The sequence below is a fragment of the Labrus bergylta genome, chromosome 2, assembly GCF_963930695.1.
Source record: "Labrus bergylta chromosome 2, fLabBer1.1, whole genome shotgun sequence".
Taxonomy (NCBI): domain Eukaryota; kingdom Metazoa; phylum Chordata; class Actinopteri; order Labriformes; family Labridae; genus Labrus; species Labrus bergylta.
In genome coordinates, this window is record NC_089196.1 from 1,664,892 (window position 1) to 1,683,829 (window position 18,938).

Consider the following 18,938-nt stretch of genomic DNA (forward strand, 5'->3'; position numbering starts at 1 on the left):
AAAAGCATAAATTTGCTGTGACGTTTTTTGACCATTTCTCGGGATACGAATATCCTCTTGTCGTAATCAGCTTTACCTGGAAACTGTTTTGGATCAGAAACAACATTTTGATTAAAAACTTTTTTTTCTTCTTCATTTTTTCGGAGTGTAAGCCCTAAATCAGATCCGTGTAGCCCCTCCCCTTTCTGCTGACGGAGAGCCAAAACAGCAGAGAGAGAGCTGCGAGTCAGTCTGACAGCACACTCAGAGGAAGACACAGGATCTCCAGAGAGCAGGCGAGCTCAACACAGGACCCAGAACAACGAGGATCAGGAGGAACTCTCGGTGTTTGGGGTTATGGAGTAAACAGACTGGACCAGTGGTGTTGCTCCTGAAGGATTTATTTTCTTTGGTTTGTGAGTAAAAAGACTCTAAACTTCTTTTCCTGGACAACACTTGTGTTTTAAAGCACCATGGGAGCTTCACAGTTAAGTACTATGGAAATATGCATGTTTGTGTTTGCTGGTTGATTGACTGGTTTTCTCTGAATCCACAACAATGGTTGAACCGGTGGGGTTTGTGGAGGCGTGGAGAGCCCAGTTTCCTGAGTCTGCCCCCCCTAGCATGGACCTGAACTCAACGGGGGACATCGAGCAGGAGCTGGACAAATGCAAGACGTCCATCCGACACTTGGAGAAGGAGGTAAACAAGGAGCGCTTTCGGATGATCTACCTGCAGACTCTGCTCGCCAAGGAGAGGAAGTCCTACGATGGGCAGCGGTGGGGGTTTAAGAGGGCGCCCAAGATGAGTGATGGAGACCCGTCCAGTGGGCAGGACGGCCACAAGTCGCCCACAGATGAGACACCAGTGGAGGAGCAGCAGAGAAGGACGAGCAGGTCAGTCAGATGTAAACCACATCCAGATGGAGATGTTGATGATTCATCCCCTGCTAAACAGAGAGGTGGGACATCACCGGTACGTCAGGAGGCAGAGATCCCTGACTTCCCCCTGGGTCCGGGCTCTGTGGCCGCTCTGAGGAACAACTTCGAGCGCATCAGGAGAGCCAACACTCACACGGCCGCCGACTGTCGAGGGCTGCCCGTCACGGGGAACCAGGAGAAACCGTTCTACGTGAACATGGAGTACCATCACGAGCGAGGACTGGTCAAAGTCAACAACAGGGAGGTGTCGGACAAGATCAGCACCCTGGGATGTCAGGCCATGCAGATGGAGCGGAGGAGATCCCCGCACTCCCTTCCTGGGAACCTGTCCGCCGCTGCCATGGGGAACATCGGCAGGTCCGTTCAGAGAGGGAGATCCATCGAGGGGAACTGCGGCCACAACGGGTCATGTCAGGACGGCGAGGTCAACCCTCACTTCCTGAAAGACAATGCCAAAGACACACAAAGACAATGCCAGCCTTACACCAGTGTGTATGTTGGGGGGATGATGGCCGATGGGGACACTCGAGTCATCCACATTAAGGACCACAGCATCGAGGAGGACGCTCACCTCACCTGGCCGAGGCGCTCCTACTCCCCCGGTAGCTTCGACGACGTGGGCGGAGGCTACACGCCGGACTGCAGCTCCAACGAGAACTTAACCTCCAGCGAGGAGGACTTCTCCTCGGGTCAGTCCAGCCACGTTTCACCCAGCCCCACCACCACCTATCACATGTACCGCAACAAAAGCCGCTCGCCCTCCCAGCAGTCCTTCGACAGCAGCAGCAGCCCGCCCACCTCCCTGTCTCAGAGCCGCCTGAAGCAGCAGGTGACGGTCTCAGAGGCTGCCATCGTTGGGGTTCGTAAAACGGGCCAGATCTGGCCCAGTGACGGGGACTCCACCACCTCCAGCAGGACGTCTCAGGACAACAGTGTTCAAGGAGATCTGGGTAAGAGAGTCACTGCACAGTACACACATCACCTCCAGGATCAAAACACAAAGATGTTCTATGATTAGAGATGATTTAGTATAAAAACATATATACCCTCATAAGGACCTCACACACTGAACACACACCTTTATGTTTTGGTTTATTTTGCTCTTCTAAATGTGATCCTGTGACTTTTTTTAGTGGGTTTCAGGAGGTTAACTCGAGGGCTTGATTATCAATCAATCAAACTTTATTTGTTCAGCACTTTTCATACAACAAATGCATCACAAAGTGCTTTACATCAACATTTAATCAAACAGCAACAACATGACTCCCCCACCCCTATCCCACAATCCAAAAACTAAGGTCTAAATAACTAAATAAGAAACGTAATGAGGAAACGCTATCATTTATTCTAAATGAGGAAACACAGGAGGTTCAAAATGTAATAAAACTATAAAATGAGATTTAGTTAAAAGCTCTACTAAAAAGGTAGGTCTTGAGTTTGCTTTTAAAAATGTTTACATCATGTTCTGCCCTCAATAAGATCATCTTAAAATCAATTCTAAAACAAACAGGTAGCCAGTGCAGAGACTTTTTTGGTGCAAAGTGTTCCAGAAGAAAAATAGGCCAGTGTGATGAAATTAATCTTTTGTCTTTAATGAGACTATAATTTGATCTCCTCACATGCTGAGTGTGTCGGCAATGTGTGAAGCCATTCCAGATAAGCATGAGCAGCTGTTGCACAATAAGGCCTGAGCAGGTTTCAGTAAATCTGCAGGGAAACGCTCAGGATTTACAGGATGGTAAACACTGTGCTTTCCACTTCTTTCACTTGTGTTTTCTTTGCCCTTTGTGTGCGCGGGTCCTCTCTCTCTCTCTCTTTCACCCTCTTTCTGCTCTTTGCTCACTGAGTGCCCTCTTACAGAGATGCTCTGCCTGAGACAGCGACTGCCCCCCAGGCTTCCCCGGTCGCTCGGCCCTGTCCACCCTGAGTGTTTTCGCGTCAGCACACATCAGTGTTGTAGTCCTCGCTGCCGAGTAATTAACTTAAAGGGTTTTGTCTAGTGTGATACATTCAGGGAGGGCTCTTTGTTGTGGGAGGCGAGGAGGAGAAAGCCCTGACAACTCACTCAAAAAGAAAAAAAAACGAGGATCGAGGGGCTCAAAGTGTGTCATGCAGCTTCCAATCAAAGCCATCGGTGTTTCCTGTTGTTATGTGTGAACACAATAGGAGAATCACTCACTGAGCACCAGTATTGACATGTTCACAATATAACAATGTTAAGTGGGATAAGCTGAGTGTTCCTCTGTTTGTCAAACTCTGTGGCACTCGAGGACACGTATTGACGCCGCTCCACGCCAAAGAGGACTTTAGGATCCTGAGCGTGTTTTAGGATTGGAGCTGGACACAAAAAAATGTCAGTTTCTGCCCCCTGACAGAGAGTGTGTTATCCAGCGCGGGTCAGATTAAGCAGATGAGCAGAATAGTGTGTTGTTATATAAGATGATCCAGTCCAAAGCTCTCTGACACAAAGCATGTGATAAACAAGCAGATCGTCCATGATATAACCAGCACGCTGCTCGCATGACTGAAGGCTTTCAAACCCCTTTGACCGTCTGCCATTTGTTACCCCCGTCCCGTCAAAATAATGTCACTCACAGTCTCGGGGCCTTCTTGTTTTTAGCTGAGCAGACAAATAAACTCAGAGCAGATTTCACTGACACAGAGTCAGAAGCTGTGGGACAGAAGAAGTGACTTATTGTTGTTCAGGGGACACGAAATGGACTGAAGGAAAAATAACAGATGGAGGGAGGGACTTTCTGACTCTTTTAGTTTGTCTTCACATGGGCTCCTACATTTCCCACAATGCAACCCAACCACTATCATCTTTGTTTGGGGAAATGCCCACATTTTTACCACTCCATTGCCTCAATCATCATCTGAACTCTTTTTGATCAAATTAAGGTCCTTACTAAAATGCTTCTACTCGAATCCAGCAGTGGTCACGTTGTCATGACGACGAGGCCCTTTCAGATATGGATGAAAGATCCAATAAGTGATCTTTTTTATGACAACTAGAGTGCGGGACCGATCTGATCTCATATCGGCATAGGGGTCTGATATTGACCTGATTTACATATCGGACTGACGGTGCCAATCCATTGTGCACGTCTCCATGACGACGTTCAGGAGAGATGGATCAGCTCCTTCTAAATGATCAAAAGTACAATTCTTACACTGCAGTTTGAAAGATTCATTTTAAACCTTACAGTAGGGATGTAACAATTCACTCAACTCATGATACGATTTATTTCACAAAATCAGACAAATGATGACTGAAAAAGATTCCTTTAGGGGCTTCTAACCCGCTTGGCCTTTTAATGTTTGTTTCCTCTCAACAAGGGGATGTGATTGGAGCTTCTCGTTGTGGTGTCCATTAAAAGCTGCATCATGTTGGTTAAGTTATTTGTGTAGTTCTCTGTCTTCTTGTCGTATTTACACACAGTTTTTGCCTCGTCTGTTATCTTCTCACCTCATTCATTTTATTTCTTGGGGAAGCCAAAATGCTTCTACACCTCTGATTTAAAAGACGATGCTGCGTCCTAATTTCTAAATCTTGCTCTGCAGCTGCTGACGCTCACCATATTATTAAGATTCATTTTTCAGAGTACCGATGTGAATCTACACACCTTTGGATCGATTTATCACAATTTTACAATTCATCTTTACATTCCTACCTTACAGCGGTTTCTGCTTCCTGTTTGTGTATGAAGCCAGCCCAAAGTTCAGACTCATTTATTTGGAATACTTTTTATTTTTATGCATTTTTATTTATAATTTTTTTGCACTTGAGATAAGAAATGCAAGTTTTACTACATCTTTGTGTCAGTGTTGGTATCTGTACATAAATATCGGAATCGGATCAGAACTAATAAAAAGTGGATCGGTGCATCTCTAATGACGAGAATGAGTTTTGATCCTCTACAGCTAATAAAAACATCCTGTTGGCTGGAAGTCGCTCCCTTAGTTCACACGTGAAGTCTGTGCAGTGCCCCTCTGGATGAGCCGCTCTGGATGAGCCCCCCCCTGTGTACTCTTTGAGGAGCTGGAGGTGCAGCCTGGTCCAGAGGACACTTGTTGTTGACATAAAGACCCAGCTGCTCCATGTGGACCTTTGCTTTGTTGGATTAGCTGAAGTCTGGATTTATTCCTGATGTGTTGTAATGACGTCATTGTGCACGTTGCTGGATTAGGCCTCCTCCTCCTCCTCGGGCACGGAGCCGCTTTGAGGCGAGTTCCTGCAATAAACCGCTCTTTGTTGTGGTGGGGAGTGAAGTTTTTTGGGAGCAGTTGGGAAAGTTTTTTCTTCTGTTGGTTGTAAGCGTCATAAAGCACTCAGGCGTTTAGTGAAATCTATTAAATCTGCCTAATAAATCTGACTTAATCTCAGCGATGTGAAGACGCTTTGTGCTCTAGTTAGCTGAGCGGGTGGACAAAGCTTGGTAACATCTCCCATGGCGACGGGAGGCTCTCTGGACTCACTGAGGTTTGGTGTATGTTGGAAAATGTGAACGTCTCAGCAGACACAGACTGTTTTAGTGTCTGACATGTCGGCCATGTGACTGACTTACAGACACAAACAAACCCATAACTGTCCTGACACCATTGGCTGCATGGGCGGGGAAATCAGACTGAACCGACCGCTCTCAAAGCGACACATCTCGGGGGACTTCTATGAATAGAAGAATAAGTGTTGCCTCCTGGTTTCTGGTTTCTAGTTATCTAGGCCAATTGTCAAACCTGGCTGTGAATAGAGCGGATGATTAGCCCTGAGCCTTTAAGGAGGCCAACTCTCTTATGGCTCTATTTTGCCATAATTAATTATCATCAGGACACTGACATGCCCGTGGCCACAGATGTCTGTGTGGCTCGGGTCTGAGTGTGTCGACTGTCTCATGCTTAATGTATCACTGTAAGATGGTAACGATGAAGACGTCTGCCAAAAGGGAAATAATAAACCGCAGCATTAGATTAATCATCACGTCTTGTTTTATTGTATTTCCCCCTGAATGAAGCAGGATGAGCAGTCAGGACGTTTCTGACATGTGGATGTCATGTTAATAAAAAAGGGTTTGTCTGAAGGTGATGAAGTGCGTCTGAATGTGCACCTCAGTGCAGAGGTCGGCCGTCCTTGCTGCCTCAGCAGGAGTCACACCGGTGCTCGCCCACAGTTAATTGCAGACTTGTGAATATTTCAGGTCCCTGGAGGAGGCCCAGACAGATGGATCGTTGTACCTGCATATCAACATCTGAGGTTTTGGTGGTTTTAGGAAGTGAAAGAATTTTGCCTCTCCCTTTTCCTGGACTAAATGTCGGCCTGCAGGAGGAAGTGCTGGCAGCTTTTATGGGCAGCGAGGTTGGCCCCTGAGTGTTTGAGTGTGTGTAGGTGTGTTTAAGTAAGACACCTTTTCCTCTGTGCAGTGTACTCACTGGGTAAAGTGGTCAGAAGCTGGCAGGCCATCAGTGCCAGGCCAGGAATGTCCAGCTGCTCTCCTAGTAAAATGTATGAATGGCCTTTTTGTTCCTGTGTGTTAGAAAACTGGACTTCAACATTGATTCCAAATGATGCAAAACCTCTCGCCGTACATTTTCCTCTACTCCGACTCAAACTAATGTTTCCATAGAAAATCTTAACAGAAGAAAAATGTTTGGCCTGTGCCCCCCCCCCTGCTCAGTGATCCTCCCTCGTGCTCGGCCTCAGCCCCTCCGGTCCTGCAGTCTCAGCTCCCCTCCCGGGTCCCTCTCAAAGGGCCCTCTTGTGCTCCTGGCTGGCAGGCCGAGTGTTTATGGAATGTCTCAGCTGCTTGTGGGGTGTGGGGGGGGGAAACAGCTGATGTAATGTGAAGTGTTGTATGAGTTCAGCTCTCGTACTACAGCCCTGACGCATGGGAGCTTGTTGGGTCACTGGAGTTTGTTTAAGACTCAAAATGTTCTCTTGTGAAGTCAGCAGGGCGGGTCAGAGCGAATGAGGAGAGACACTTTTATTTACCTGTAATCAGACATTAAAGCAGTCGTACACACACTTGTTCTAAACTAGCCAATAAGGGTGTTATCATGAGTACAGTGAATTTGTTTAAATATGAAACAGGAGTACACTTGTAGCACTAAACCGCCCCACAATGCACTGTGGCTATCAGACGATCTAATCTCAGAGCTCAAATAATATTAAAATGACTGCGTAGCTGTATTAGTAATGGACATTTGCTTACTGTTGCTGAATTATATTCACGGACCAACGGTCACGCTAGCTTGATGCTAGCTCATCGAGCAGGGCTCGGGTATGTTGCTAACAGCATGCTAACAGTCAGGTTAGCATGCGGTATGCAATGTGTATATTTTGATTATGTAGTAGGTGTTTTTGGACACAGCCAAAGACTCAGGCCCTCCCCGAGGCCCTAGAGGGGGGGCGTCCCCAGGTTCCCCAGGTTGGGAACCAGTGCCTTAAAGAGTCATTTCGTCATTTTAGTTTAGCACAGAACAGATTGAAGCAGAAGAGGCTTCCTGACCTGTGTGTCCGACTCGTATGAGCCTGGATCTGACATTACCCATAGTGCATCCCTCTCTCTTTCTCTTTCTCTCTCTCCCTCTCTCTCTCCCTCTCTCCCCTCTTTCCGATGCTATCCACCCTCCTGTCTCTGTTATAAAGGCATTAAAAGCCCAAAAATAAATCTAAAAAAAGCTTGTTGTCCTAAAGCTTCTTAGTGAGTTCTCTTAAGCGTTTTGACACATGCACTCTGCTTGTTTTGATTGTTTGCACTTGAACCTCACAGTGGGGGACAGAGTCTGACGCTGAGATGACATTTTTAGTCTTTGTATCTATGCTAGTTGCATAGATTCACGGTATCAACATAAGAGTAGAGAAAATTGTACTGGCAGACTGAAACACAATGAAGCAGTGTCATTAGCTGTACAGAGATCGCACCTGTTGTGTTCTGGTTGGAGGACGAAGTTATTAACCCCTCCCACTTGCTTATAATACATTTACCATGAATATTTCCGTCTGTGTTTTCACATCGGCTCAACCCGACTCATTGCGGGAAAGTTTCCTGCAGGGGTGCTGGAGTCCCATCGTTGGCGGTCTCCATGCTGGAAATGCTGTCTCAGTCTAACTTTCAGTCAACCTAACGACAGGCTGAGAGCTGGAGCTGAGGCGGGTTTTAAACCTCCTGACAAACCGTTACACCGCGCCCACCTGTCAATCAGGTCAGCTACACGCCTTATTGTGAATAACTCTTATCCTTCATCAAATCAAAACTGATGAGTCATCAAAACATTCACCCCCGTACAGTGTGTGTCCATCGAGACATGAGCTAATCACACCTTTTTGGTTTTTTGAACCAGGCTGTAAACATGTTAATCTCCACTGTAAAAACAGGCTTTTTAGAATGGGTGTGTATGTGACTTCCTGTGCTTCTGCAGCCAGCCTCTAGTGGACACTCGAGGAACTGCAGGATTTTACACTTTACCATTGGCTTCATTTTTCAACACTGGGCATTGCCGATTGATCATCTCCTACTATTTTCCCCCCAACTTCCAACTGTCCTATCTAAAGCCCCAAAAAAATCTAGTCAACCTTATTTTGCTCCTGGAATATCAAGGATCCCAACTTTTAGTAGGATTTAATCTCTGGGGAACAAGAATCTGTGTTAAAAACCTCACGATGGTCAGTGTAATACCTGAGGTCAGACGTCTCTCTTTGATCAAGGGTGGTGGATTATCAGATCCACCAACAGACTGACTATTCCTGAGGTGAGACAACAGAACGGCAAAAAATAAAAATGTATAGTTCATCTCAATTTCTTAAAGATTACTCACACGATGAGTAATTTTCTCAGACTTGATAAAACCTCTCTGGAGCAACAGAACACATTACACGGCTGTTTTCACAGGCTGTAGTGTGCTCTCTGTAAATTGACGTTGACAAGTTAAATGGTGAAGTGCCCCTTTACCTAGTACACTGAGTGAGGGTCTGTTAGGGGCAAAGGTTTGGATGCTCAGGCCGTCTGCAGGGTGAGGCTCTTTAAACCCTTGGGGCCCGTGGAGACAGTGAGGCCCTCCACCACTCGCCGTCTAAAATTAGAGCCAGGGTCGGTCAGAAGTGGGCCCGCTCTGCCCGACACACCTACTAATCAGCGTGTGTTGAAATAGCTCAGGGTGGTCAGACGACTGCTTGTAAGGAGCTGCGTAACCCCGAGAATAAAAGAGCGATAATAGTTCCAGACTTTTAAAAATAAACAGACAAAGGTGCACATGCAGAACACTGGCTGCACACACAGAAGGACGTCACATGATCTCTTATATGGTACAGTAACAGAGTTAGTATCAGACTTATTTTCATAAGCTCATGAGTGATTCTGGAGCCCAGCGGGTCTTTAGCGCCGTAGCCTTCTGGTAGTGTTTTTTAGAGAACAGTAACTGCTGATGTTGCGTATTATCAGCAGAAGATGAACACAACTCAATCAGACATGCCGTGACCTCCAGGTGTAATCAAATATTCATTTGCATGTCTGAATCAAATTAAATATTAGTGATAATGTCTCACTCACCTGATGTGCATGGCTTAGACATAATCTGCTTAGCAACCGCACGGCAACCATGTGGACATTAACAGACACCTGAAGCCGAACACATTAAAGATTATTCTTGAATGAAGTTAGTCATTATCTAGGAATACATTTTCTTTGTTTGGCTGATTTTGAAATATTATTCCACTTGCACCAAAAATGCAATGGTGGCAATGCACAGACTTCACATGTGAAGTAGAGCTGGGTATTTCCCACAATCCCATGATACATATTCTGATATAAAATGCTTTTGGATTATGCCCATGTCCTTCACAGAATTCACTACAACAGCTGTTCTTTATATTCTACAACTTAACCCTCCTGTAGTGCATTTTTTGACGTTTAAAGACAGTTTTTTGTAGATAATTTTGGCTGTGTTGATGCATATGGCATACATTTTGCCACAGGTATGTATTTTGGGGTGAATTTGAACATTTCATGAATATGTATTTCTCAACTCTTTAATACACATGTTAAAAAAAATAATCACACCTTTAGTCCGTCATTGTTTTGTGCCATTGACTCCCATTGAAATTAAATTTTTTGAATACATTGCCATTGTGGTATGAAATTAATTTTGTATAAATTTTTTCATGGATCCATGATAGTGAGGGACTGGAACTTTAGTTTTTACTGTTTTACCGACATAGTAACCAAAACAAAAGCCTGCTAGTATGCCTTTGTTTACACAGGTGATATTACAGGGAAACAGAGCCAAAGGTGTTAATTATAAACGTTTGTGTTTGGTAGATTATTTCTTCGTTGTAAAAATGCTTCTTGGCACTCAATCTTATACCGTTGGAAAGCCTGTTTATTTCCCTTTTAAATGGTGCCACATTTGTAAGGAATATGCATTTGTGGGATGAGCAGCAGAGCTGAGTATGTGGGTTGCGCCTATGAAAAATGTGCCAGATCTTCTCTGCCAATGTCAAACAGCGTATTCTGCTCACAGAGGCGGCTTTTTCTGTTTTTAGATAAATGTCACTAAAAGAGTTTCTGTGAAGTCCGTTAGAGATAAATCTATCAGGATGTTTAAACGAGAGAGGACAGATGAGATGAGGACTATTAAACATTAAAAATGTCTCCGTGCTCAGAGTCACCATGCGAGTCAATCACCCGTCTATGTGTTCTTCCCGCCTCCACTGTTTCCCCGGTGACCGCGCCCTCTGGAGGAGAATCCATCTGCTGGAGCCTCAAAGCGGTGCTCAGCTTTTAACAACATCTCACATTTGGTGTTCTCCTGCTGTTCTCCTTCCAAAAGGTGCAACCTTCTCTCCAAATCTATACGATCATTAGAGAGGCGTCAGAGAGGCCGTCGCTCGTCGTGTCATTTTCCGCTCCGTGTTTAATTATAGATGCTGAAAACCTCATTTCCAACTTTTCTGAGCTGGATCGATGAAGCCATGTGCTGTGAGGGTTTTATTTTCAGGAGCTTGCGATCTAAATTCTCTCCATCAGCTGACTGATCTTTGTGTGGATGGTCAATATGTTCACAGCGGGGAGCAATAAGTGGACTATGATTCTCTCTCTTTCCGGAGCGTTGGAAGCGGCAGTGTGTCGCCCTTGAGCTATGAAAACACACTGAACAAGTGATCAGTCGATGTGCTGTCCTCGGCAGCACTCTGCCTTTTCCTGGTGCTGAAACGTTAGATTATGGATGCTACTATTCTGGCTCCAGCTCTGCGGAGATGAATCAATCGTCCTCTTTGCTCTTTGCTTTGTAGTTTGGTAAAGTGCTGTGTTAACTCCTCCCATCAATCAGAGAGAACTGATCTTCTGTGCTGATTTTAAAGGCAGAATGTGCGACATGGTCCACATAAATATCTCATAAATCCAGTCTATCCTGTGTAAATGTGTCTCTGAGTCATGACTGTCTACAATGAGGGAGAAGCTCAAGTCCCACTGGCTGTGTTGTTGTCAGAGCCGTGTTTACATGGACGGGACGGCCGGCTCCTCCCCTTGTGTATAAAAGCTGTTTTAGTCAAGAACTAGAGAGAAGAAGAAGAACATACTCACTGATTATTTGGATGTTAGTAAGAGTTTTTAGATCACGCTCATTCTGTGTCAGTTTACATGCAGCGTGAAGCTACGTGCTAACATTAGCATGCTAAAACAACAATGCAGGACACGGGATGATTTTGTCCACTACTTGTGCTTAACTCCTCCATGAAAACTCAAGTGGAGAGGGGTTAGAGATGTGTCTCTGGAGGAGAGCGGATTCTTCAGTATGGAGGAGGTGTAGCCTAACAGCAGTTTGTTTTGTTTTAATGCTGCAGCTCAAGGGCAACATCTACTGGATCTAAAAGACGCACATTTAACCGATAAAGTAAAGGGAAGTACAAAGTTGGATCCAAACTCCTGTTACTCTGATTGTGTTCATGTTTGGCTGTTTTCATAACAATTAGTCAGCTCCTTATTTCAGTGAAACAGCTGATTGTCTCCTCGACATGTGACGCAAGATATAAGAAGAATATACAACATGCAATGACATTGTTCACTATTGCAATTTAAAATGAAGTGCAAAAATGTCAATGCTTTGAGTAGTCAAGTCCAGCTTCATCTGAGTACATCAAAATGCTGTGAAAGCGTGGTCCTTTAACCCTGACCTCCTCCATGTAAACAACCGCCATGTTCATGACATCATCACTGTTAGTTTAATACATTGGGGGGGGGGGGGGGGGGGGGTGGTTGTCCTATTGATGACTAGGCAAAGACACATCCCGAGCACTAATCCTAATCCATCGGGATGAACCACGATAACCAGGCAGAGAGAGAGAGTGACAGATGTGCAGCTGAGACAGCATCAGAGATGGACTATCACAGAATTAATCATGAGGTCTTCTCTACACGTCAACAACACGCTGTATCAAAAGAGGAAGCTAAATGTCCCTTTGGACTCTTTCATGATCACTTCAGTTTGAATGAAAGACTGATGTTTAAAAATGACGTCGCCCATTAGGGCAGAGCAATCAATCCTAAGAGGAGAAGGTAAAGTGTTATAAGGCAGGAGAGAAAGGAGCCAGATGTTTTGCAGAGTCCTAACAGTGGGAACACTAAGACTCTGTATTTAATATTCAAAGGTGATTCCCACTGTCATCATGCGTTCTGGCTGATTGTCTGAAACCTGACATCTGTGAGACGATCGCTGGGGAGAATACAGTCAAATGAAATTCTTGAAAAAAAAAAATCAAAAATACTGAGATCAGACACAGTGGTACACCCAACGAGCTCTTTTCTCTGATCCCCGGCTCCACACAGCTCACGACTGCAGCTGCTTGGCTCAGCGATCTTATGTAATGTCATTACAGTGTATTTATTACAGCTCTGTTGCACGGTCGAAACCCGGTTTAAGCTGCAGCAAGTCGGGAAAGGGACACATAGGAGATACCTGATCCCTGCTAGCCTCCATCCTGCTGTGAGATGTTTCATAGAGCTGATTGTTTTCAGTTTCTGCTGTGATGTCTGATATTTAGCATGTTGTATCCACAGCCTGTTAGGGAGCATCTTCTCCACTCTTTGAGTTATAGAATAAGTCAAGGACTAACTATATGATAAAGACAGAGGGCCGCTAACATCAGCTGAATCAAGCATAACGAAAATACATCATAGAACATGTGTTGGTCAATAAAAACCACGTTATGATTTAAAAACTGAATGTTTAATAGAAGTCTAATCCTCTTACAAAGCTCAATCCTCAGTGAGGCTGTGAGAAGTGTAACGATACACGTGAGAAACACACTGCCATGTTCTGTTTCCAACACTCAATTTTAGTTTAGAGACAACATGCAAATATTTACCGCATTTTAAAGGTCCAATCAGTGAGATGTGTAGTGAGGTAAATGATAAAGTGATCTTACTATCTGATCAGACATGAAGGAAACATGCTATGTTGAAGTGCTGGCTTCTCTGACAACAATGCAGCAGCCAGTATGTCCAGTATGCTCCTGAATGCTCTGGATTTGTTTGGACCAGAGAAGGTAGGAGGTTTTAAGACACACCCCCACACGGCCGTTTTGGACGCCCCTCTGTTTGTCAGATATGAGAGCAGTTATCAGGTCAACAGGTGTTGCAGTGATGGAAGCGGTCAAGAGAAGTGGTTCAGATAGAAGTGATTGTACCCGACCTAAAAAGCCTCTGCATGTTTCTAATAAGCTCCACGAGCAGAAACGTGCTCAAACTAGGATCAATATTGGAGATGCTTTTGAAAAATGGAGAGAGGTTAGAACACAGAAAGGTTTACAGACCCATGCAGAGCTGGATAAACACTGAAGCTTCAGAGTCCACCACATGGTGACCTGTGAGAGCATCGACTCCAAAGGGGGGGGGGGGAGACAGATGTCTACAATGTTTAGAATTTAGACTGCAGTACCTATTTAACCACTAAAGGTCGGAGTTACATATTGCTCCTTTAAAAAAAAAAATTCCTGTAATGAGGACTTCTTAAGAGAAGTGTGTGGACATAGAGAGTGGGGTATACGTGCATTAAAGAGTAGAGGTCAGGAGTTGAACTTCTAAGTGAAGTGTTGAGGACTGAAGCCACTTTATATGGGAAGCTTCTGCAGTCAGCTTCAAGTGGACACTCAAGGAACTGCACTTTTATTGCACATCCACATTGTCTTCATTTTTCAACACTGGAGGTTGTCGCTTGGATCTGTCCATGTTCCTGACCGTCATGTGGTGTGACATAACGCGTTGCTTTTGTAGGTACTCTGAGGTTGTAAACGAGGAGTCACTGCTTGTGTTTATTTGTTCAGGCTTTTTAAAAACGGTTTCACAACAATGACAAACAGAATGAAAACTGGTTACTCTGACAAACAAGCATCGTTTGGGGAAAGAAAACCTCAAGACAAACAGCATGTTTAGTCAAATAGACCACACTAACCGAGACCAAGACATACCAGAGTGCTCCGAGACCGAGACCAAGACATTTAGGGATCGAGACCGAGTCAAGGCCTTAAATATCACTGAATAATCATTTTGTGTTCATGGGGCGTGTCACTAACTTAGACTGTAACACCGGGAAGGTTGCGGCCGTAACGGGGGGATAAAAATCAAATCATGAATTAATTGAAGTTATTTATTGTTAGATAGATAGATTAGAAAGAGACATTTTCCTTTTAATCACAGTGATGGTGTGGAAAACAAGTCTCTCAGTGGTGGTTTTGAACGTTCTTGATTTAAAATCCTGAGTCCATCCAGTCTGAGACTGAGACCTTCAAAAAGTGATCTCGAGACCGGACTTTTTAAAGGTCTTGATTTCGAGTACGACAACACCAGCTCCTGGAGCCACATGTCTCTGGACAAGACACTGAACCCCCGACCTTCAGGTCGAGAGATGACCGACTGTACCACTGAGCCACAGCCGCCGCCCTGCAGGACAGAAGACACAGCATGTCATGATAAAACTTCAAGAGCCTTGTGTGTGCCGTGTGTGTGTGTGTGTGTGTGTGTGTGTGTGTGTGTGTGTGTGTGTGTGTGTGTGTGTGTGTGTGTGTGTGTGTGTGTGTGTGTGTGTGTGTGTGTGTGTGTGTGTGTGTGTGTGTGTGTGTGTGTGTGTGTGTGTGTGTGTGTGTGTGTGTGTGTGTGTGTGTGTGTGTGTGTGTGTGTGTGTAGAGGGCCAGTGAGCTGTTTGGAAAAGATGACCTTGTCCTGAAAGCCTGTTTCCGCTTGGAGGCCGATGGTTTTCCTGACAGACCTGCCTGGACACTTCCTGAGCTGAGTCTGCTGTGATCTATCGTGTTGTCTACGTTTCAAACCAGCAGTGAGGTCAAACTTGCCCTCTGCATGTGAAAATGTTTCCCCTTCACACCCGTCGTCTGTACAATGTGTGTGTCCATGCGCTGGCTGTTTTTTTCCCTCTGGACTGAGATAGTTTGCAGTTGTTGAGAGAGGATGTGTTATTCATGCAGCGTCGGGGGCAGATCTATAATCTCACTGGAACACAGAGTGGCCTTTCACATGGACTTCCCCTGTGCTCCCAGGCGCTCGATACAGCTCCCTGCTTCTCTGCTGGGCCCAGTCTGTTTGTTTGAGTCGCCATGGAGGTCACGCTGTTAGCCCGCCTCTCCGGGGTGACTCGGCTTTATCCAGGCCCAGAGTTTTCCGGAATCCTCTCTTTTCTGTTTTTTTTTCCAAGTAGAGGTGTTTACATATTTGACTCATCATCTGTATAGCTATGTCTGCATTTCTTTATTACTGCATCCGCCCGCCGCCACATCTTTGACGGCAATAATGAGGATAATTACGATGATAAGTGCTGGTGAGTCAGGGGTCAGCTGACAGTAATCTCAGCTCACAGAGTGTTTACATCGGCATCTTTAGGTTGAGTTAAAAGTCTGGAATCACAGGGGCGACGAGCACAACATGTATTGACTGACTTGTGACATTTGTTTCAGGCATTTGCTCACCGTCATTGAGGGGTTAAACTGGTTTAACATGTTTGTAGTCCTTGTAGTCCTACCCTTTTTCTGCCTGTTTCACTGCTTGTGTCAGAAGAGCTGTGCAGCTGTTTATGCTTTTATTTCATTTGTTGGCTTGGAGCATCATCAGAGAAAATAAATATGATTAGATGAATGAAATCGACACACAGAGAAGAAGAGTTCAGTCTTTGTCATCCATTTCCCCAGAACTCTGCTCTTTGAACTTTGAACTCTGCAGGTCTTTTGGGCTCTGAGACCATGTTTAGACCAAGCGGCAACCTCCTCTGCTGAAAAGTGAAGACAATGCAGAAGTGCAAAATCCTGCAGTTCCTCGAGTGTCCACTTGAGGCTGGCTCCAGGAACACAGGAAGTCACATACACACAACAGGCAAAAAATCTGTTTTTAAATAAACATGTTTAAAGCCTGGTTCAAAAAACCAAATAGGTCTGATTAGTTATTGTCATCACTGGCATACACTGTACGGGGGTGAACTTTTTAAAAACAGCTCCGTTTAGATTTTGAAAATGATACGTGTTATCCATAGTCAGGCGTGTAGCTGACCTGATTGACAGGTGGGCGCGGTGTAACGGTTTGTCAGGAGGTTTAAAACCCGCCTCAGCTCCAGCGCTCAGCCTGTCGTTAGGTTGACTGAAAGTTAGACTGAGACAGCATTTCCAGCATGGCGGCTGCTGCTGATGAGCCTCTGGAGCCCCCTGCAGGAAGAGATGGCTGACGTCAGGCTTCGTCCATTAATATTTACAGTCTGTAGTTTAAGACTCATAAAGTGAATTTCCCTCGGTGACAGTTGTTTCTTGTTATCTCTGATCCTGAAAACCCCCGGAGCTAAAGAGACCTGCTGAAGAAAAATGGCTGGAACGAGCGGTTCACATGTGTTGCTCCGCCTGGCACGATCTGCAGCTGTCTGGCTCAAGCTCTGAGGATGATTTGATACAGGTTTATGACGGGTCAAAACAGGTTTGATATTAAGACGAGTGGTTCTCAGAGTAAGCAGGCTGCTGTCCGGTGATCACACTCCAGACTTTCAGCGGACTTTCACTTTCTTTTTTTTACTACAAAATGTTCATGAAATAAGTAACAAACGGATATATACAATAAAGAGAAAATTATATAAGAATGGTGTCATTGATAAGGGGAGGAGCCGGCTGTCCCGTGTATGTAAACACAACTCTGACAACAACACAGCCAGTGGGACTCGAGCTTCTCACTCATTGTAGACAGTCATGACTCAGAGACACATTTACACAGGATCTTACACTTGATCTCTGATATATTGATGAGTGAAATGTTGCACATGTTAGAGTACAAACTGAAGAAGAAGTTGTGTTTTGTTTCACTTCCCATGATGTTTCTCTGTCATACACTCTTGTTTTTCTCACAGAGGCTCCCTACAACGAGACCTCATCTTCATATGGCTTTGAACTGGAGCCGTCAGAAGAGCAGCAGCCCAGCCATGACTCTCTGTCCCTCACAGGCTCTCCATCGTCCTCCCCAAGACTCCGCTCCAAGAGCCGACACAGCCGAGACACCCAGTCCTCAGGCTCTCTGGAGTCCACGCTCTCGGTAATGGAACTGGGTCAGCTCCCACCATCACTTCTCTCTCAGTTTGGCAGTCCTGCTGCTGCTGCTCCCTCTTTTATCACTCTTCCTGGCTACTGCATTGTCCTTCACTGTCCTCACTCCTCACACCATCCAACACTTTCAGCAGCAGTGGCGCCTCATTTTGTACTGAGAAGTCTCTGTTTTTCTGCCTGGCATTGCCTCTTCTTCTCTCAAGACCTGACAATCTTCCTCCTTTTTTCATCAAAGGAATCATTTTTAATGATTTATGTCATATTTTAAAGGCCACATATTCTGTAAAATCCACTTCTCCATGTTCCTCGGGAACCGTGTCTCGGGTCCGTCTACAAACCCCACAAATGATAAGAAAAGTCCATCCTCTCCGTCTTTTGCCTGCTCCACTTTTCAGAAAATGTGTGCTCAAACAGGCCGTTTGGAGATTTTCCCTTCATGACATCACAAAGGGCAGTAGCCCCTCCCCCAGGTGGGTGACACTCCCACAGCTAGGTGTTTGTTCTGCCCTCTGAGTCTGCCTTCTTACTGTAAACAATAGGACATGGAGCGAGAAAGCCAGAGACACCCAAGCCCTTCCAGAGAGGGGGCGTGGTCACATACAGCTCATTTACATATTTAAAGGTACAGACACAGAAACAGCCTGTTCTGAGCAGGGCTGAAATAGAGGGGTTTATAGACATGATCAAATACAGGATCAGAGTGGATTTAGAACAAGAAACGTCACACACATGTTTTGAGGAGCTCTGAGACTTATTTAAACTGGATGAAGAGGAGGAGAATATGTGACCTTTAATAAACACCAGCTTTACACCTCTGCAGGACCCCTCCCAGCTCATGTTGTTGTTGCGGGATAACAGACGGTCCAGGTTTGATTAAACTGTGTAGGAGTTTTACATTCCAGGAGGCCGCCACCAGAGCCTCCGAGCGTCTGAAGAATGAAAAATGAGTTTTTAGTCAACGAGTCATTAATCTAAACAGGTCATCGGTCATCCTGCTGCTGACTGTTAGTATAAAAGCTCACAGGAACCCAGAGAATGTTTGTATCAGGCTCGGCCATTATATCTTTTTTCTTACAGCTGCGGCCCCCCAACCCGCTCCAGCATAGTTTAGGCTTTGAAGATCTTCAAGTGTTCACATCAGAGGATAAGAATACCACAGACAGCAGAGAGGGAGGGGGGGGCGGGGTCTCTTCTGAACATCTGTTCACCCACTATGACCGCTGTCCTTGTATGCTGTATGTAAGCCCTCCTTGGCACTGAAAGACCCTTCCTCATGTGCTCTTTGTTTTTGACTTCTTGAAGCTTCAGTCGGAGCAGCTGATTGAATGCCTAGCTGAGGGGGGGTGCTTTTCTCTGTAGAGCTCTCCACTAAAGTTTATTAACGCAGCGTGTTTGAGGGGTTTGGATAATGTCCGTCATGACTCTGAAGGGGGCTGCACGCTGGT

General features: G+C 45.3%; 1 protein-coding gene across 1 annotated transcript in view; it reads left to right on the forward strand.

Moving 5' to 3' along the window:
* Positions 1 to 50: 50 nt before the first annotated feature.
* The window catches only part of si:dkey-91m11.5 (PH_BCR_vertebrate and RhoGAP_Bcr domain-containing protein), a 39,150-nt gene continuing 20,262 nt past the window's right edge, over positions 51 to 18,938 (forward strand). Inside the window, exons 1-2 of the mRNA XM_020636412.2 lie at positions 51 to 1,870; positions 17,301 to 17,482. Coding sequence (XP_020492068.1) covers positions 538 to 1,870; positions 17,301 to 17,482 — 1,515 coding nt within the window. The 5' untranslated portion in view covers positions 51 to 537. The remainder of the gene's footprint in view (positions 1,871 to 17,300; positions 17,483 to 18,938) is intronic.